The 21,411-nt window shown below is 39.3% G+C and overlaps 1 protein-coding gene across 1 annotated transcript in view; it reads left to right on the forward strand.

Moving 5' to 3' along the window:
• Positions 1-19,782, forward strand: part of TTC21B (tetratricopeptide repeat domain 21B) — a 66,239-nt gene extending 46,457 nt beyond the window's left edge. The window contains exons 22-29 of the mRNA XM_081096287.1: positions 828-909; positions 4,036-4,186; positions 4,378-4,539; positions 6,598-6,793; positions 12,729-12,953; positions 15,213-15,333; positions 17,888-17,955; positions 19,369-19,782. Coding sequence (XP_080952413.1) covers positions 828-909; positions 4,036-4,186; positions 4,378-4,539; positions 6,598-6,793; positions 12,729-12,953; positions 15,213-15,333; positions 17,888-17,955; positions 19,369-19,446 — 1,083 coding nt within the window. The 3' untranslated portion in view covers positions 19,447-19,782. The remainder of the gene's footprint in view (positions 1-827; positions 910-4,035; positions 4,187-4,377; positions 4,540-6,597; positions 6,794-12,728; positions 12,954-15,212; positions 15,334-17,887; positions 17,956-19,368) is intronic.
• The last annotated feature ends 1,629 nt before the right edge of the window (positions 19,783-21,411 follow it).

Genomic DNA, 21,411 nt, shown 5'->3' on the forward strand with positions numbered 1-21,411 from the left:
GGAAGAAATAACATTTTTAACGTTTTACCAAAGAAGACTAAGATTCTTTTTTCATTTTATAAGAATGGTAAACCTGTTTTTCTAAATAAGGCCGGATTTGCCGTCTTGGGCCTAGTTAAATTTTCTTTATGCATAAGAGGATGTGTGATCAGTCATGTGGTAAAGTCATAATTTGCTAAAGACTGACTTTTAAGTACTCAGACATGCTGGACTAATTTATAAGTTGCAGTGGGACTTTTGGAGTTACAGAAAAAACTTCCTTTATTGTTTTAAGATGGTGAGTTTTAAACAGAACTTTTTTTTTTCATTTTTACTGGGGCTGAGGTATTTGTTGGCTTTTCAAATAGCTATATAGATGACAGTTTGTGAGGTTTATTCAAGGTTACTACAAATGTGACTAGAAATGTAGGAAGTCTCCCTTTAAGACATATGATAAGAAAATCTCAATAGGTCTTGCTTATTTGAAATTCCTTTGAAATATTAAGAATTTAAGGGTGTTTTTTTTTTAATCTTGTCATTTTGACAAGCCCAATGAGGCATCTTTCTATGATGGCACATAGAGTGTGCGATTTCCTAAAATTTCTGCTTTTAATATAACCACTTGAAGCATATTTTTCTGCTAAAATTCAGTTTGTGAACAGAGAATTCTGTTCACATCCTGATAACCTTCTGTTACACTGATCTCAGGGCTAATCTGTGTAAGGGGCTCCTTTCTGTAAACATCCCTCCTGTTTCAAACGTGTCCTCCTAGTGCTAAGTCTTGATGGGAGGAATATGCTTTGTAAGATATATGGCAATATTTTTAGATCCAACTTTTACTTTTATAGATGATGGCAGATCTCATGTTCAGGAAGCAGGACTATGAACAAGCAGTGTTTCATTTACAACAGCTTTTAGAACGCAAGCCAGGTAAATATTGATTGATTGTATTGGCTAATGCACTCAACTCCCTTTCTCCTCTTGGCTGTTATACCATTTCTGCCTTGGGTTCTAGACTCTGTTTTATCCCTTTCTCCTTTTCTGAATGACTGTTTAAGAGAGTGCACATAATATTTTCATTCTTTCTGTTTTAAGCTGTTCCCATCCTATCTAATAAAGAGGTAATTGACCATCACTCCAACACACAAGATGGCCGCCCCCATGTGGACACAAGATGGCCAGCAGGGGAGGGCAGTTGGGGGGGACCCAGGCCTGCAGGGGAGGGCAGTTGGGGGGACCCATGCCTGCAGGGGAGGGAAGTTGGGAGGACCCAGGCCTGCAGGGGAGGGCAGTTAGGGGTGACCAGGCCTGCAGGGGAGGGCAGATAGGGGCAATTGGCCCAGCAGGGGAGGGCAGTTAGGCATCGATCAGGCTGGCAGGGGAGTGGGTTAGGGGGTGATCAGGCTGGCAGACAGAAGTGGTTAGGGGCATTCAGGCAGGTAGGCAGGCAAGCGGTTGGGAGCCAGCAGTCCTGGATTGTGAGGGATGTCCCAGATTGGAGAGGGTGCAGGCTGGGCTGAGGGACACCCCTCCCCCGCCCTAACCCCCCCCCCCCCCCGCACTAATTTCATGCACCGGGCCTCTACTATTGCAATATTTCCCTTTGAGCCCATAATCCAACCTGATGTCTTTAAAAAAACAGACTTGTCCCCTGTGTGTACATGTGTGTCTAAAAAACAGACCTCTCCCTTTGTGTGTATGTGTATGATATGTTTTTATTGATCTTAAAGAGAGAAATATCAATGTGAAAAACATTGATCAGTTGCCTTCTATACATGCTGACTTGGGATTGAACCCACAACATTTTCAGTGTTTGGGATGATGCTCCAACCAACTGATCCACCTGATTTGGGCCCCTTGTTAATATTTTTAAGCCATTGATGACAATATTACCCTCACATGAAAGATTTGAAGAAGCACTCATCTAGAAGATGAATTTTGTCTCACCCAGCATCTCTCCAAAATGGCAATAACATAATTAGCTTAGTAGACTGGCTACTTTGGACTGTTCATAAGCACATATAAAATGAATTATTTATAAATTCAGTACAACAACCTTGTACTGCAAAAGTATCAAGTGACACACAACCACACCTCCAAGCCTATACATGGTTTTTTTCCTTTTGCCCATAATGAATTTTTTTAAAATATATTTTATTGATTTTTTACAGAGAGGAAGGGAGAGGGATAGAGAATTAGAAACATTGATGAGAGAGAAACATCAACCAGCTGCCTCCTGCACATCCCCTACTGGGGATGTGCCCGCAACCAAGGTACATACCCTTAACTGGAATCAAACCTGGGACCTTTCAGTCCACAGGCCGATGCTCTATCCACTGAGCCAAACCAGTTAGGGCCCATAATGAATTTTTCCATCCTCATTCTTCTGCTATGTTTTTCCCTACACATAATCCAAAATATACACCCTTCACCAAATAAAAATCCCAACCTACTGCCACCACCAACATTATAAAATATCTTATGTGATGCTGAGTAGGTGACCACCTACCTTGATTTGCCTAAGACTGAAGGGTCTCTGAGAAGACAGGGCTTTCAATGCTAAAACTAAAAAAGTCTCAGAAAATCAGGATAAGTTGGTCACACTAATAATGAATCACTTCACTCATGCCTCTTTATCACATAATTCTATTATTTTGCTAAAAGTATTTATGCATATATTTGTCATCTCCATTAAACTGCAAACTCCAAGCTTGCAGGGATCATCTCACATCCATCTGATATCCCCACCATCAAACACGTTGTGGTGTAAAGCACACAGATGGTACAAAGTAAATGTTTATTGGTTGAATGGATTGGTGAATGGCTGTACAATACTAAGTCATTTAAAAATGCAAAATAAGTTTTTACTGCCTATGTCAGCGGTTCTCAACCTGTGGGTCGCGACCCTTTCACAGGGGTCGCCTAAGACCATCCTGCATATCAGGTATTTACATTACGATTCATAAGAGTAGCAACATTACAGTTATGAAGTAGCAACGGAAATAATTTTATGGTTGGGTCACAACATGAGGAACTGTATTTAAAGGGCCAGAAGGTTGAGAACCATTGGCCTATGTGATATTTCATGTTTTGAATCTTGTGTTCTATTTGATTTCTAACAGGACTTTACAAACTCATCCACTGATCTACTTTGTCAGACATGATTCTAAAACCTATGATCTACTTACTTTACGTGTGCATTATTCCTCACCCTTAGTAGCACATTTAATACTTTAAAGTAAGGCTGCATTTTAGCTTACTTGAGAAATGTACTGTCCAATTTGACTTGACCTTGCTGGTTAAAAGTTCTCCTTATAGATCTAATTACTGCTCTCTTGACAGATTACACTTTTTCACTCAAAAAAATCTCCAAATCCTCCCGAGTTCTCCCCTGCCCTCACAGCAATTGATTAACAAGTCCCATCAGTCCTGTCTGTTTGATAGCTAAGTGTCACATCCAGTCTCTCTTCTCCTAGCCCACGGCTCTAATTAAGGCCTGTGTCACTTCTCACCGAGATTAGTGCAGTTTCCCTACTGATCTTCCAGCCCTAGGTTCTTGCAGCTCTGTCTCATGATAGGACTGCTATATTAATTCTAAAAACCAACAACCACCCCAAACATTGTCATCAGGATGTACTGTTCTTACCCCCTTGCGTGCTGTAGTAAACGGAAAAGGTTGTCTCACAGACAGACCTGCCCTGCACAATCACATCAATCCTCCTAAATTTTACAGTTGGAGTTTAGGTTATCTATACAGAGACTGTTTCTAGAATATTTTGGTCCAGGAATGATTGAAAAGTAAGTTACAGCAAATGTGCATTTTTGTCTATTTGCCTATAGACCCTGTCTCACTATGATCAGACCAACCCACCCTTTATCATTTGATTGATCATCCGGTTGTCCACACAGTCTCTTTAGGGATTATAACCCCAGAGGCGTTCCTTTGTTTACATTGTATTTCATTTAAAGTAAACTATACTTTAATAAAGTAGGATTATAAGCATTAAAACAAAAGATATAAAATGTGTCTATATCTGAAATATTCTTTGTTTGTAGATAATTATATGACATTATCTCGCTTAATTGATTTCCTAAGAAGATGTGGAAAACTTGAGGATGTTCCAAGATTTTTCTTAATGGCTGAGAAACGTAACTCCAGAGCAAAATTGGAGCCAGGATATCAGTACTGTAAAGGACTGTATCTTTGGTAAATCTATTGGCAAATAAATCCTGCGTAATAATTTTTTTTCCTCATTGTGAATAAAGTAGAATATGCATTTCTTTGTTTTGAAAAATATCTACATTTTAGAATATGTTTATTTATCAAACACACTATAAATGACTTAAAGTTTATAGTCAGTGATTGAAATAAGTCATTTTTTTTTAACATTTAACCAGGTATACTGGAGAACCAAATGATGCCCTTCGACATTTTAATAAAGCTCGGAAAGATAGTGAATGGGGCCAAAATGCCCTTTATAATATGATAGAAATCTGTTTGAATCCAGATAATGAAACTGTCGGAGGTGAAGTGTTTGAAAATCTAGACAGAGACCTGGGGTGAGTAGTGTTTGACAAATTACTCTTTTTTAAGAAACACATTGAAGATAATAAGCAAGGACACCTTACAAAAGAGAACTGAATTCTAGGGTAGCACTAATGAAGGGTTAGATAAAAAAAAAAAATCATAGCTAGAATAACTGTTCTCTGTAGCAAGCATGAATTACTTTTAGTAGGTTTCCTAAATCAGAAGAAACTTATACACTCCCCTACTCTGTGAAAAACAGGCACATTATAGAATTTGATCACTTTCACAAAATTGTCCATCCAATAATAGTAACTCTTTAAGAGACGGTGATGCCATACCTGTGTTGCTGTGCACTCTAAATGCATTGTCTTATTATCCCCTACAGCCGTATTGTGAAATTAGCTCAGAGTTACCTTGTCTAATGTGATAGAGTTAGTAAGTGGTGGGGGCAAGATTTGGGCTGAGTTCTACCTGACTTCAAAGCCACTGTGTACACTGCTGGTAAGTGGTTATATTTCTGTGAACCTGTGTTTGTTGCTTGTCCTCTCATTAAATTGGGCGAGGTATGGTGGGGGGTGCATAAGTATGTAAATATGTAATGTATAGGGATAGTTTCTACCTTCAGAAACATGTAATTTATCTAGGAGACAGGACAGTATCTGAAAGCATTCAATCTCTGACGAAACAGATCTGAAGTGTTACAGGAATTCATAGAACTCATAGCAGTGCAAAGCAATTAAGGGGAGATGTATAAGGGAACGGGAGTAAGTTAGAACCAGAATGCTGAGACATTTCAATGACAGATTTGAAGGCGTGGATTCTAGAGACCATGGCAAGTTTTAGAGTAGGGAGAGACATGTTTGTCTTATGTTTGTTTTGAAGAGGCTAAGGTAAACTACTGTTAGGTGTCTATAGGCTATTCTTCAGCAAGTAGTTGAAAAGATAAAACTAGAATTCAGAAAGGAGGCCATAGCTGGAGATACAGATTTGGAGGACATGTGCACAGAGTGGATGGTTGGAACCCCATGAATGGCCTCTCTGCAAGTAGAATGTAGTAAGAGAAATCTGAGAATTAAATTTTGGGCATGCTAACATTTAAGGGGACTGGATGAGGAAGGGAAGTCAGAAAAGGCCAATCAGTGTGGTGGAAAGAGAACCAAAAATTGTGTAATGTTACAGAGTGAAGGGAGGGGAACTTTGAAGAAGGTAGCCAGCAGTGTGAAATGTTTTAGAGGAGATAAAACATAATCCCTGAGAAAATGACCAATGTCTTTATTGAATGGGCTTTGAGAATTTAATTTTCTTTTATTTATATATATATATATATATAGAGAGAGAGAGAGAGAGAGACAGAGACAGAGAGAGAGAGAGAGAGAGAGAGAGAGAGAGAGAGAGAGCGCTGGGTGTGGATATTTGTTTAAAAAATAAGAAAAATGCTAGTACATATTTAAACTGTCATTGCACTTACAATTTACAACCCTTTGACAGATACATAGTTTCTAAGCATCTGATAAGGAACTGAGTGAGGAAAATAACGTAGACTTTTTATATGTCTGACAAACTTAGATTCAGATCCCAGGTTTACCGTTTATTAGCTGTGTGACCTTGACAAATTATTTCACCTGTTTGCGCCTTAGTTTTCTCACATATAAAATGGATTCAACATAGATTGAATGACGTAATCCAGTGCTTAACACAGAGTAGGTGCTTCCGTGATGTTAGTTACTCTTTGCTGCCTCTTCTCTTTTTCTGAATAGGTGCACCACTGATAGTAGGATAATTCTACTTATTCTTAATTCTAGTTTTATATTAGCTGGAATGATAATACCACATGTAGATATTGTCCAAATTTTATCTTCACATTAGAGTGAATAAATGTTTAATGGTATTTTATTGAATCTATATTAATTTTAAAAACACTTTATAACTGCGCTTTGTACTAGAAGAAAATGAGTGACATTCTTCAAAAGGATTACTTATAAATTGATGACAAAAGAAGAAACCATATGTACCCTAGATCTCATTTCATTCTCAATGAATTTGACTTTGTGAGTAGCAGATATAAGAGATTTATTTTTCATTGAATACAGTAATTCAACTGAGAAGCAAGAGTCTATGCAATTAGCAGTAAGAACGGCAGAAAAACTCCTTAAAGAACTAAAACCTCAGACTGCTGAGGGTCACGTACAGCTTCGAGTACTGGAGAACTATTGCCTGATGGCTACCAAACAGAAATCTAATGTTGAGCAAGCATTGAATACCTTCACCGAAATAGCAACATCTGAGGTTCGTAGATCTTCTTTTTCAACTTCTTATGTTATGTTTCTACTAGAGTCCTGGTGCACGAATTTGTGCATGGGGGGCGTCCAGTCCACCTGCGGGGGCCGGAGGGGACCATGGGAGGTCGGCTGTCCCCATTCCTGATCGGGGTAGGGGAGGATCAGGGAGCTGGGCTGGCGGGGGCGGGGGAGGGGCCGCAGGAGGTTGGCCAGCCTCCTGGTCATTCTGGTCGCTTGGCTTTTATATATATATAGATGATGGTATAGAAATATGTGTTTTGATTAGTTGTTTTCTGAAAATTGAATTAATTACTTACTAGTATTAAAAATTAGGCATATAGCCCTGGTCGGTGTGGTTTGGTTAATTGGGCGTTATCCAGTGCACGTTGAGGGGTCCCTGGTTTGATTCTCAGTCAGGGCACATGCCCGAGTTGCATGCTCAATTCCCAGAAAGGGGCATTCAAGGGGACAGCTGATCAATGTTCCGCTCACATCAATGTTTCTCTCTCTCTCTCCCTCTCCCTTCCTTTCTCTCTATAAAATTCAATAATTTTTTTTAATTAGGTATATAGTTTGGCATAAATTGACACAGTGTACCTTTGTCTCCAGAGAGACACTGTCACTGTTTTTATGTGTTTATCACTGTTAGGATGGTGAATTCTGGAGAAAGGAAATTCTTCGAAAGGGCATAAATTAATTCTCAAGGGAACAGCTTTATCCCTGGAGAAGTCCTGTGTTGTTGATGTAGCCTAGCTTAAGTTACTAAGGGAAAATAAACACCTGGCTGCCTGCATTGCTCACCTTTTCACTTACGTGAATTTGAAAATTTTCCATATGTAAGGCTAAGTGAGATCAATACTGACAACCTGTATCATGCAAATAATGACATTGATCTCTAGCAACACTGAAATAATTCCTACATCATTATTATTATTGTTATTGTTGTTATTATATTAAAGGCTTCCTCTTTTCCCCACTCAGACCCACCGTCCTTCTCATTCTCTGGTGTTCTATTTCCCTTTCCTCAAATGGTACTGTATTTCTTTAATTACTTGATATTAAGGAAGGAAATCTAGGCACCCACCCCATTAGCAGTTGGTAATAACTAATTCTAAGCATACTCATTAGGTTTCATGTTCTTCACTCGATAATGTTGCAGGCCACTCGTAAGTTTGTGTCTGTCATAAGATTTATAGAGTTTTGCTGTGTTTTCTTGTAGTTCAGAAGTCACTGTGGTAACAATAAACCACCAGGGACCCCTACTGTGACCCTTTCCTCTTGCCTCCCAGACCCTGAAGAGATTTGGGAAACCCAAAGCCCCATTTGCTATTTGGTTCCAAGTGTCCTAGGTGGCACTGTATTACCATCTAAGCCACCCTTGGAACAGACAGCGAGATAGCATCAGCAGCAGCCCCATCCTGGAGCAGAGCCTTCTGCTGCCGTTGAAGTAATTTTCCCTGGGGTTGTGCTCATTGGAATTGGCTGTGAGGCAGCAGGTGATGACAGTGGCTGACTGAACTGAGACCAGAAATAGGACTGTCATATCAGACCAAGAAAATGTGTAAGAACATGATGAAGCACCATTTCAAGTAAGGTGTCACAGCCACCGAATGTGAAGGAGCATCCTAGCATGTAATGCAGGGGTGGGGAACATCTGGCCCATGGGCCACATAAGGCCCACAAAATCATTTGGTCTGGCCCTACTAAGGCATTATGGGTGAGTTAATTAAAAGTTTGGATAAATATAGCAGGCTCATTTTTAAGTTGATAATTTTGTATGGTCTGTGAATGATGTTATAAAAATCCAAATGGCCCTTGGCAAAAAAAAAAAAAGGTTCCCCATCCCTGAATGTAATCAGAGTTTAAACTGTGGGATCTGAGAAAGAACACAAAAGCAGCAAGTGATATCACAGCTATTTCCTAGAAAAACGATCAATTTTTGTGTAGGTGAGACTACAATATTTTTTTTTTATTCTTACATATGTGATTAGTAATATACTCTCCTCAAATCTGTTTACTGACTGAACTGTCCAAAGACTGGTGTGTGAACTGAAGTTTCATAAGCAACAAATTTTATCTTGCACTTTTTTCTTTTAACTCATAGGCTGCATATCCTATCTAATAAAAGAGAAACATGCAAATTGACCATAACCCCAACACCCTTCCCATTGGCTAATCAGCAAGATATGCAAATTAACTGCCAACCAAGATGGCGGCCAGCAGCCAGGCAGCTGAAGCGAACAGGAGGCTTGCTTGCTCCAGTGATGGAGTAAGCCAAGGTTCCCCGCCTGCCGCTGCTGGCCTCTGAGCTGCACTCTAAGAAACAATGTTGCAATTATAGAAGGTAAATTAACCCGAGAAACCTGCTTTCAGCCATCAGAGCTGGAGCTAGCAGGACCGCAACAGTGTTACAATTATAGAACCCAAACAAACCCAGATACCTGCTTTCAGCAGCTGAGGTCTCAGAGCTGGAGCTGAGCCTCAGAGCTAAAGCTGGCTCTCAGTTCCAGTGACAGCCATAGAAGGTAAATAAATCCCAGAATAAAAAAAGAAAAAAAGGAGAGGCTGGGAGCTTCAGTCACCCGCCAGCCTGAAAATGGCCCTCAGCCCCTCACCCAGACTGGCCAGGCACCCCAGTGGGGACCCCCACCCTGAAGGGGGTGTGACCAGCTGCAAACAGCCATCATCCCCTCATCCAAGCTGGCCAGGAACCCCAGTGGGGATGCCCACCCTGAAGGGGGTGTGACCAGCTGCAAACAGCCATCATCCCCTCATCCAGGCTGGCCAGGCACCCAAGCGGAACCCCCACCCTGATCCGGGACACCATTCAGGGCAAACCAGCCGGCCCCCACCCGTGCACCAGGCCTCTATCCTATATAGTAAAAGGGTAATATGCAAACTGACCCTAACAGCAGAAGGACTGGGAATGACTGGTCACTATGACACACACTGACCACCAGGGGGCAGATGCTCAATTCAGGAGCTGCCTTCTGGTGGTCAGGGTGCTGTCTCAGGGGGAGCTCTGCTCAGCCACAAGCCAGGCTGATGGCTGCTAGTACAGCGGTGGTGGTGGGAGCCTTTCCTGCCTCCTCAGCAGCGCTAAGGATGTCCGACTGCAGCTTAGTTCTGCTCCCTGCTGGCAAGTGGGCATCCCCCGAGGGCTGCCGGGCTGCCAGAGGGATTTCTGATTGCCATCTTAGGCCAAATCCCCTGGGGAGCGGGCCTAAGTCAGCAGGTGGTCATCCCCTGAGGTGTCCCAGACTGAGACAGGGCACAGGCCGGGCTGAGGGGCCCCCCTCCCCCCCGAGTGCACAAATTTTTGTGCACCAGGCCTCTAGTCCTATGTAATAAAAGGATATTATGCAAATCGACCGAATGGTGGAATGACCAGTCGCTATGATGCACACTGTCCACCAGGGGGCACTCAATGCAGGAGCTGCCCCCTGTTGATCAATGTGCTCCCACAGGGGTAGTGCTGCTCAGCCACAAGCTGGGCTGATGGCTGGCGAGTGCAGCGGCCCGCCTCCGTGGTAGTGCTAAGGATGTCCAACTGCAGCTTAGGCCCACTCCCCGCAGAAGTGGACCTAAGCGGTCAGTTGGACATCACCCGAGGGCTCCCAGGTTGTGTAAGGGTGCAGACCGGGTTGAGGGACCCACCCCCACCCCCAGTGCACAAATGTCGTGCACCGGGCCTCTAATATTAACTATAATGAATATTGATTAAGCAGCCAGTGAGTATGGTACTAAGCACAATGGGAGTCACAAAGTTAAGCAAAGTATAGCTCCTTTTCTTTAAGTTTCTTATAATCTAGGGGCCATGAGGTAAGCATACTGACTGTGGTACAAAAAATGTATGACATTCTGTCCTAGAGTTGCAAATAAAAGTGCTGTAGGAAATAATATAAGGAGAGTTGGGAGGCCCTTTTGTGGAGAAGGTATGATGTAAGAAGAAGTAGCATAAATTGCATTTTCACAGGCAGAGATGGAGAAAGTGCATTGCAGGGTAAGGGGAAATAGGAACAAAGACAGGGAGGCAGGGAAACGGCTTGTTCACAGCACTGTGCAACATTCAGATTGATTGAAAAAGAGGTATGCAACAGGAATCGTGGGAGGAAATGGAGGAAAAAACATTAAGCACAGCAGTGCTTCTGCTGGCTTTCATTCCATCACCTTGAACCATAAAAGCATGTTGTTTATAACATAGCTGTATTGTCCTTTGTAATCCAAAGTGTTGCTGCTGAGCATGGGAGAGGGGAGCTGGCCAAATGCATTAGGATGTCTGCACCAGAGAGACCTCTTGGGTCTGAGGCCAGGGTTATAACTCAGATTTGCAGTTTTATTTTTGTTAATCTTCACCTGAAGATATTCTTTCCATTGCTTTTCAGAGAGAGTGGAAGGGAGGGAGAGAGGAGGAGAGAGAGACAGAGAAACAACAGTGTGAAAGAGACACATTGCCTGGTTGCCCCAACTGGGGGTGGGGAGTTAACCCAAAACTCAGGTACATGCCCTTGACTGGGAATCAGGCCTTATGGTGCAAGGGCCAATGCTGTAACCATTAGCAACACCGGCCAGGGCAGATTTGCAGTTTTAGAAACTATTATTGGGTTCACTCAGCCGTGATCAAGCTGTGAGGAATGTATTCATTCTAATCAAACTTGGTGTGTGATTTTAAAATCAGAGGGTTTATTTTTAAATGTGTAGTGGGGGATATGTTTAGTATGTGAAAAGATCTGGATATTCTTACAGGGTCCTTCTCTTTGTGAGCTGTCCTCGGATCTGACTGACAAATTCATAGCCGGCCTCTATTTTCTTTCCCCTCTACGCCACATGGGGTGAGGGTGAGGGCGAGGCTTGGTAACTGATAACATCCCACACACAGCTTCAGAATTTACTACCAGTTGGGTGGATTTGACACTCAAATAAAACCTTTTTGCCAGTCTTTAATGAGAACAAGTTACATATTGGAAGTTTATTGAAAGACATAAAATTAGAGCCAGGGATATTTTATGTTCTTAAAAAGCTGTGTTCATCAAGCTCTGATGAGTCACCTTCTTTAATCGAGGTTATTTCTGACTTCCAACCATGGTCATGTTGGGCATTGAACGTTTTACTACTCTGCTATCCTGTTTCTAACGGCTTACCTAAACCTGCTGTCTTTCAGTGCATCTGTATTTTATCGTCTACTATACACTAACATCGCACTATAATAGCAATCACGTACAATTTTACCACACAAAACAGAAGAAATTTCTAAATTCTGAAAATTATATTATAAGGAATGGGGGGCCAGCTTAACTACATTGTTTTTTTTTTCCTTTTGAACTCATGCAAAATATCAAAACTCTATAAAAGCATGTTTTAAAACAAGTTTATTTTCTATAATTTCCACATGACTAATTGCATGCCTTATTTATAACATTTCATTGATTGAACTTTCTTGGGAGAAGAGGCTGTTGAATAAAATGAAAATGAGAAGGGAAAGAAAAGGGGTAATAAAATAAGTCAATATAGATAAGGACTATCATTGCGGGTAAATCATTGTTATTCCTTTTTACAGATGAAAGAATGAATGAGTCAAAATGCAAATGTTGAGTCAGGATTCCACTGAAATAGAATTTTATTTTTTTGTATCTGTGCAAAACCAAAACAGCCAGTCAATCCCATTAAAGACTGAGTCACCCAAATTGTCTGGGATTGTGTGGTTGTGGCATCTGCAAATTTATTGAATTATCTTAACCAAGCAGCACCTCACCCAACTTCTACATGGTAGGGTGAGCTTACTTGATGTGTTAATTCATGACCCTATGACAGTTATCCGTGTGGAGCCAGAAATAGAATCCATATTATGTGGCACTTGCTACTTTCCATGTGTTTTCCTTTTAAATATAGGGCATTTACTTATGTTTGTGTATCTGAGGGTCTAAAGTTTGGTTTTCTTACAGAAGGATCATATTCCAGCACTTTTGGGAATGGCAACAGCTTATATGATCCTGAAACAGACTCCACGAGCCAGAAACCAGCTGAAGCGGATTGCGAAAATGAACTGGAATCCTGTTGATGCTGAGGATTTTGAGAGGAGCTGGCTGCTACTTGCTGATATTTATATTCAGTCGGCCAAATACGACATGGCAGAAGAACTGTTAAAGCGATGCCTGCATCATAATAAGGTATTCAATTGAGGGGTAAAACAATCATTGTTAACCTTTATTGTATAAGCCTTCTATAATAGGCTATTACAGAGTGTTGGTCCATTTCTAAGGATTCCTGTGTGTGTGTTTTGAAAATTCAATGTTTATTCTTACCACAATCAGGAAACCAACATTAATAATAAGAAAGAAACTGTTTGCCCTTGAAAATAAATATAAAAAACACAGATTTATACAGTTTTAACTTTCAGCTGTAGTATGCCCTACTTATAGAAAGTGTATTGGAATGTCAAGTATTTGCCTGTGATTGCCCATGCCATCTCAGAACTGATGAAAATCGCAGAATTAATTAATTGTGGGCATCCATCCCTCCTGTTAAGAAATAGTCGATGACTGTGCTGCAGCTGCGTGGCTTCCCACAGAATCAGAATCCACTGTGTATAACATACTTTGTGGGGAAAAGTCTTTTCAGCATTTAATACGATTTGTTTAATAAGTCCTTATCTTTTTTTAAATTTTTTAAAATATATTTTATTGATTTTTTACAGAGGAAGGGAGAGGGATAGAGAGTTAGAAACATCAATGAGAGAGAAACATTGATCAGCTGCCTCCTGCACACCACCTACTGGGGATGTACGTGCAACCAAGGTACATGCCCTTGACTTGAATTGAACCTGGGACCCTTCAGTCCGCAGGCCGACGCTCCATCCACTGAGCCAAACCGGTCAGGGCAGTCCTTATGGCATGAAATTGAAAATCTTAAAATCCTTAGAATTTAAGGCTCTTTACTTAACAGTGCATTTTGGTGTTTAATCAGACACACACAAAAAGGATGTCTTATTCAATAAAACATTTTTTAAAGTTAAGAATTTACTATTTGTTGAGACATATTTGTACTCATCTTAGAAACTTGGAGATATTTATCTTTACACATTCATATCAGTTATTTCAAATCTTTAATCACAGAAAATCAATGTTTTATTCTCTTCAAGCAAATTAGATTACAAAATGGATCATTTGTTTTTTAAAGAGATCACCTGATACTACTCAGTTATTTTCTTAGGAACTTTAAAAAACTAAAATATCAAGCCTTTATCAACTTATAATTTATACATCTAATTTTAAGTTATATTGCCTTGAGAAACAAGAGAGTGCTCATTAGAGGCTTTGAAAAAGTAAAACTATCAAATGGCTGATTCCATGCCAAGAGTTCCAGTTTGCCAGAACACTGACAGCAGTACATTGCATCATTGAAGGTGATGGCTACTGTAGAGGCTCAGCCCTGTGGTTAGGCTTGTCAATATTGGAAGCATAAGATTCAGGAGCTAGACCTCAGAAATCTTGAATTATATAATTTAAAAATGGAGATCATCCAAATCTAGGGCAGGAAATGTACAAAATGACACTAGGCCATCCTGTCATGTCAGATGGCAATGAGTGAACCTTATTTTGATTCTCATCCTAACAAACAAAAATTATATTGAGGCCATTGATATTTCAATAGTGACTGGATACTTGGTGATGTCAAGTTGTTACATTTAGGTGTGACAAGTTGTGGTTCGTGGTTCGTGGTTATGTTGAAAGAAAGTTCTTATTTATATAGTAAAATACTTATGGGTGAAATGACAATATCTGAGTGTTTATCTGATAATACAGAAGGATAAGTGTGGGGGATAGAGGTGAAACAGTATTAGCTATGAGTTCATTGTTGAAGATGTGGATTCATAGGGTTCATTACACTGTCATTTCTATATTTGTGTGTTGAAATTATTCACAATAAAATGTTTTCATGTATATGAATAAAATACAAATCCCCTTCTCACCCAAAAATTCTGATTCCAGGTTTGAGGTGGGGGCTTGGCCTTAGAATCTTTTTTTTTTTTTAATTTTTTTTAAAAATATATTTTATTGATTTTTTTACAGAGAGGAAGGGAGAGAGAGAGTTAGAAACATCGATGAGAGAGAAACATCGATCAGCTGCCTCCTGCACATCTCCCACTGGGGATATGCCCGCAACCCAGGTACATGCCCTTGACTGGAATCGAACCTGGGACCCTTCAGTCCGCAGGCCGATGCTCTATCCACTGAGCCAAACCGGTCCCAGCTAGAATCTTTTATTAAATTCTTTAGATCATTTGATTATGTAGACGAGGTTGAAAACCATTGTTTTATGTGCCATATAAATTAGTTAATATGGGTGACCTCTATGGTCATAAGCACCTCATAAAATCTTAGTGGTATGGAGCTTAGTTTATTGATACAACTTCCATTTTTCTTTAGTCTTGCTGCAAAGCTTATGAATATATGGGCTACATAATGGAAAAAGAGCAAACGTATACAGATGCCGCCTTAAACTATGAGATGGCATGGAAACACGGCAATCAGACAAATCCAGCAATAGGTGAGTTTAACAAATTAGACACTAGGTTTTTACAGGAAACCTGGGTTTTGTTTGTAAACTAGAGGCCCGGTGCATGAATTCGTGCACGTGTGGGGTCCCTTGGTCTGCTGGTGATCGGGGCCCATCAGGGCCGGCCGGGGGGAAGGAGGGTTGGCTGGCCATGGCAGGTTGGCTATGGGAGCACACTGATTACCAGGGGCAGCTCCTGTGTTGAGCGTCTGCCTCCTGGTGGTCACTGCGTGTCATAGCGATGAGTCAACAGGCCATTCGGTCACTTAGGCTTTTATATATAGAGATATTCATTTAAATGCATTAGAATTCCTTTTTTAAGAACAAAATGCACATTAAGAGCTTACTTCTTTTGCCAGTCCTTCTGAAGAATAAATTTTATATTCACAATAAATTATTAGCTACTAATATTTATTAAGTATAATTTCCTAAGATTCAAACTTGTCCTTAGTTCTTTCATTGTGCCATCTTTGTATTTTTTAGACTTCTTGAGTAAACATTTCTCAGAGGCTCTCAATTCTTCAGTTTCTTCCTTAGCATTGTCATTGCATCCAACTTCTCCAACCTGCCTGTCATCTTAATAATTCAGGCCACATTTCCATTTGTCAGGCTATCCGTAATGTGGTCATATTCTTTCCATGGGGTTCACGCTTCAGTGTTGTCACCAGAAAGGGCACCCGGAAGTGAGATCCAACTAGAGAAGAACACATTCATGTTTTTCCTTCACACGCATTCTCAGGTTATCTGACAGTCACTAGGCTGTTCATGTCATTTGTGTTACCCTCCCTCCCTTCTTTTCTCCCCCTTTCTCTCCCTCCCTCTCTCTCCCATTTTCTACCTAATTATAGAAGGTTGAATTCTTATAAGCTTAGCAGGTTTAATGCAGCTTCTATTTTGTGTGTGTGTGTGTGTGTGTGTGTGTGTGTGCCATTTTTAGTCCTTTGGTTTTTTTCTAAAAATTTTTAACAAGGTAACCTATCAAGTGTCTTTCAACATTAAAACTTTGTACTTCTAATTTAGTATTTTCACAGAAAAAAAAAGATTTTTGCAAGTATTTCTGTGGTGCTCTAAAATTTTATAAAGCTTTTTTGTTTTTAAAATTATCCTAAGAGCGAAAAATTATTATCCTATTTTTTAGATGAGGAAGCTTGAAATGGACAGCTCAGATGACTTGGCTGAGATCTCAAACCTAGTCAGGAAGTCAGAAGTTAAATCTAGGTGTTTTGGGCTCTAGTTTCCATGTAAAGTGTGTTTGGCATGGTATCTTAAATTGCTTTCCATTTTAAATGTCACAAACTCTCTTTATTAGTCCATTTTAGAATTTCCTTGTAAGGATACCAAGTTTACCTCTCTAAAGCTTACTGCTTGCATCTAGGACAGTTCTGTGTGTGCCTGCATGTGTGTGTGCGCACTTTCATGTGTGACTACATTAGCCAGTTATTTTTTTCAAACATATTTTGAAATTCTGAAACTGTATTTTGGTACTTTGACGAGAGCCCAAGAGCAGGCTGATAAATCTCAGAGGAAAGGCATGGGTGGGTGCAGAGAGATTAACCAAAGAATTTATATGCATATATGCATAACGCATGGACACAGAGAGTAGCGTGGTATAGGCCTGGGGGTGGGGCGGGTGCAGGATGGAGGGGGTCAATGGTGAAAAAGGGGGAATAGTTGTAATACTTTCAGCAGTAAAAATAAATTTAAAAAATAAAAATTTAAAAAATAATGTTTTTTTTAAATAACACTTTTTTCTAAATTTTCGCCATTTGAAACATGACATTTCGGTATCAGTAACTGTGATAATTGCTACTCATCAATAATGTGGGATATCTGCTGACTAATCTACTCTGTTCTGGGCCACTCTCCCACCTGCTCTGCCCTCTCACCACGTCCTCTAGGTCCCTTTGGTTCCTGTGTGTTCTTTATACCACAGTTCCCTCGTCCTGAAAGTGGTCTCGCTTCACACCCTCTTGGCTCAGTTCATGCCTCCTTCAGATTTCAAACGTTGCCTGACACCACCCTCTCCCCTACCAGGTTTCTCATTAGAGCTCATTTGGCCTGTACCTTTCTTTCATAGCATCTATCTCAGTTTTGAAATTATTCATTCACTTACATAATTGTTTTAATAATGTGCTGTCTTTCCACATAGGATGTAAACTTCATGACTGTAGGAACCAGTCTGCCTGGTGTTTTAGTGCTGAGTAAATCTATATTGTATAACTAAATTGCTGTTATCATTTACTGTCCTAGGATGAGTTTTTACTGTAGTCTGTAAGTTACAGAATCACACTGGTGGGATGACAGTCTCCTAACCCAAAAGTGTATTCACTGTGGTCCTTTTTCCAACTTCATTTTCTTTCCTACCTGTTCTCCTTTCATGTCACTCCACTTTCTGTTATCTCATCACGTCTGTCTCAGTGCAGTCACCAGCCTCTAGGTTCTCTAATAAGTAAGCACATAAAGGAGGCAAAAAAGGGGGTAATACTAGCAGTGTGCTCTATAAATAGTACTATATTATTATGGGTTGTTGTTTTTGTCTTAACAGGGTACAAACTGGCATTTAATTACTTAAAAGCGAAAAGATATGTGGATGCAATTGACATATGTCACCAGGTAACACTTAAATTTAGATTTCTTAAAATTTTTTAGATGCACAATTTCCTACTTTTAATTAACTTCAAGCTATAGATGAATACGGTAGAGAGTGTAGTATTTTAGTTAAATGACTTATCAAATACATTCTGGACAGTTATCAGTTTTCAAAGTTTAGAAAAATTATGCAATGTTTATTTCCATTTAAAGACAGAGGCCAGATGAGAAGCAAGTGAAATAAAACATTGTCTTTAAGTTAGAAGATATTTGAGCATTGTTATAGGTTCTCCAGGTCATTGTATTGTTCTGAATAGAAGTTCTGTGACTGTGTCTAAGTCTGGTTAATAGAGAATTCAGACTTATAAGTTAGACATAAGAGATATTTCTGTGATGTAGAAGTCATTTGATTACATTTCTGTGATTTATCCCCTATTAAGTCATCCCATACTGAAATGACAAATACGTTGCAGTTTTAGAATTTGCAGTTTCTTTGTATAAACATTGTCCTGTTGATATTTCACATAAAACATTACATTAAGCATTGTTAGAAGCTCCCAGGAAAGCTCCTTAGAAAAGAGCTGCGTAATGTCCCTTATCCCAGATGCTATGTCAGCATCCTTAGAGTCAATACTTGGTCTCAGTGATTGCTGTTGATTATTGAATCTCTCTGTAAACCAGTATTTCACATTAAGGTTCAGGTTGTACATTAATATAAGGTTATACATTAGAATCATTTGTGGAGTTTGGTCTTTTTTAATGAGTATCTCCCTATTTCTAGACTCAGTAGTTCTGGAATTTTGTATGTTCCAAAATCACTCCAGGTAAATCTGATGTGTACTCCTGGTTAAAAATAATTCTTTAGCTGGTTTGGCTCAGTGGATAAAGTGTTGGCCTGCGGACTGAAGGGTCCTGGGTTCAATTCTGATCAAGGGCACATGCCCGGTTTGCAGGCTTGGTCCCTGGTAGAGGTTGAGTGCAGGAGCAGCCAATCAATGATTCTCTTTCTTCATTGATGTTTCTATCTCTCCCTCTCCCTTCCTCTCTGAAATCAATAAAAAATATTTTAAAAAATAATTCTCTAAAGGTTCATTAAATATTATGTATAATAGTTAAAGTTTAAAGATATCTTAATTTATTGATACGTAGTTGTTTTCTGCAACTGACCTATTAAGGAAGTAATTGTATTTGTTGTATTTTCCACATGCAGTATTCATATACTACTGTTTTCATCTAATTACTAGTAATATGAATGAATCTTCATGTCACATCTCATCACATCATTTTTTAAATTGCTGTTATATTTGCTGTATTAATATAATGAAATCTCAACTGTAATGTTCATTACATGTAAGTTTTGTAGTTCTCCAGTTCTGTATAATTACAAGTTCTTGTGCTTTTTGTCATGTTTTTATTCTTTGCTCTCTGTTTTTACAGGTTCTTGAAGCACATCCAACTTATCCAAAAATCAGGAAGGATATACTTGATAAGGCTCGCACATCTTTAAGACCTTGAAAATTATTTTAATTTAGATTGGTGGTTAAGTGGGAAACGGATCTGCATTCTTCCAGTTCAAAATAGGTTTGAGCTGATTTTTTGTAATACAAGCATTCTTTTCTTTCTCCAGCAGAGGCTGCTATTGCATATAGAGAAATGCTATAGCAAATGGGTGAATGAGTAAATGCAGATTTGATGTCTTTGTGGTAAAGATTATAACCCATTTATATAAAGAATATTTTATTAACAGTTAGGTAATTAAGTATCCTATGTCTTTTCTAAAGAATATGAGTTCTTTACTCCAGGAATTATATTTAAAATGCAACTATTCTCCATTAAAATTTTTTGTAACCTTGTTTGTTTAAAAGATCTGAACAAATTTTCTTGTAAATAACTTATGAAAATATATATATTTTAATAAATATTTTAGAAATGTATGGTTTGTATTCCTCTTGGCACTCAAAAGACACGGTAAGTTTTTCTTCATTAGGGTGAGCTTCCCCTGCAGTCTGGAATGTTATGAGTACTGTTGCAGAAAATGTGGCTTTCCTAGAAAAAAATCATTTTGGAAAAACATAAAGAGTGTGAGTTCCCTTTCCCTTTATTAAGCTCATTCTTTCTGCTCTCACTGCCAGTGTGATCTTAAGAAATAATCAGTACCTGAAATCAGTTTAAGTGGTAAACCGAAGACTAGGCCTCCTGGTGTTATTTCAGCCACTGTCCCAGCACCACTCCGACAGAGCAGTTCTCGCCCTTGATGATAAATTTAACCTGATCTTAGTAAATGCAATCTTAGCATTTTTTTAAAAAATTGTTGTCTACATCTTTTCTTGTTGTGTAAAAATATAATAAGCAGTCTTCAATTTTATTTGCATTTTTAGTAAACATATTATTTTCAAGTCACTTGCTGCTCTTCTTTAAATGTCCTATGTTTATTTCTTTTGAGTTAAATTCTCTTGTGTCTGATATATTCTCCAATTTTCCAAAGTCCTTTTAATTCATTATATCTTATAATGTTCTAATCATTTTATTTCACCTACATTTTGTTTATGCCATTTCGTGAAAATGTCCAATATAATAAAAGCCTAATAAGCAAATTGACTGAATGGCAGAATGACTGGTTGCCATGATGTGCACTGACCACCAGGGGGCTTCCCACAGGCCTCAGGCCAGCCAAGGCCGGTGCCAGCAGGGTCCCCTGCCTCCCCTTCCCCCGCCAGTCTCCCCACGGATTGGCCCTGATCGCCGGCCAGGCCTACCATGCACGAATTTCATGCACCAGCGCTCTAGTTTAATAATAAGAGGAGATTTGACTTGGGGTGGTAAATACACAATACAATATATAGATGATGTCTTATAGATTTGTATACCTAAAAACTATATCATTTTATTAACCAATGCCAACCCAAGAAATTCAATTTTTTAAAATTCACAAAAAGAAATTATGAAGCATTTTGTATCTGTTAAAACACTTTCACATGTCTTATTACATTTGATCCTCACAGCCCTATAGTAAAGGTATTATTGTTCCTGTTTGCAGTTCTAGAACTGAGGCGGATTACCTTTTCTCTGTAACTCAGGGAAAAAAATTATCTTTCTGTCTGAATAGACATTGTTTAGGACCTCATATAACAGAATACCTTTAGCAGTTCCAGTGAACTTGCATTATGGAATACTAGAATCGTGGAAATTGGATAGAGAAAGTAAAACATCTGTTCTCCCAGCAAGACATTTCCAAATCAGCTTCCCTTATCTATAAAATAGTTTGTTTTTGTTTCTTAAGCAGCCTTTTACTTTGCACCTGCCATTGTCACATACCATTCTAGAAACTTCCCTTAAATTCTGTCTTTTAATTCTCACTCAGCTCTCCAGAGAAATAATATTCTTAGATTTCAGATGGGGAAGATGAGGCTCAAACTAAATGATTTGCCCAAGGTCACAGAGAAAGTGTCAGAGCCTGGATTCCATGCTGACACACACGAT

This window comes from Myotis nattereri, assembly GCF_964212035.1.
Source record: "Myotis nattereri genome assembly, chromosome: 7".
Lineage (NCBI taxonomy): Eukaryota > Metazoa > Chordata > Mammalia > Chiroptera > Vespertilionidae > Myotis > Myotis nattereri.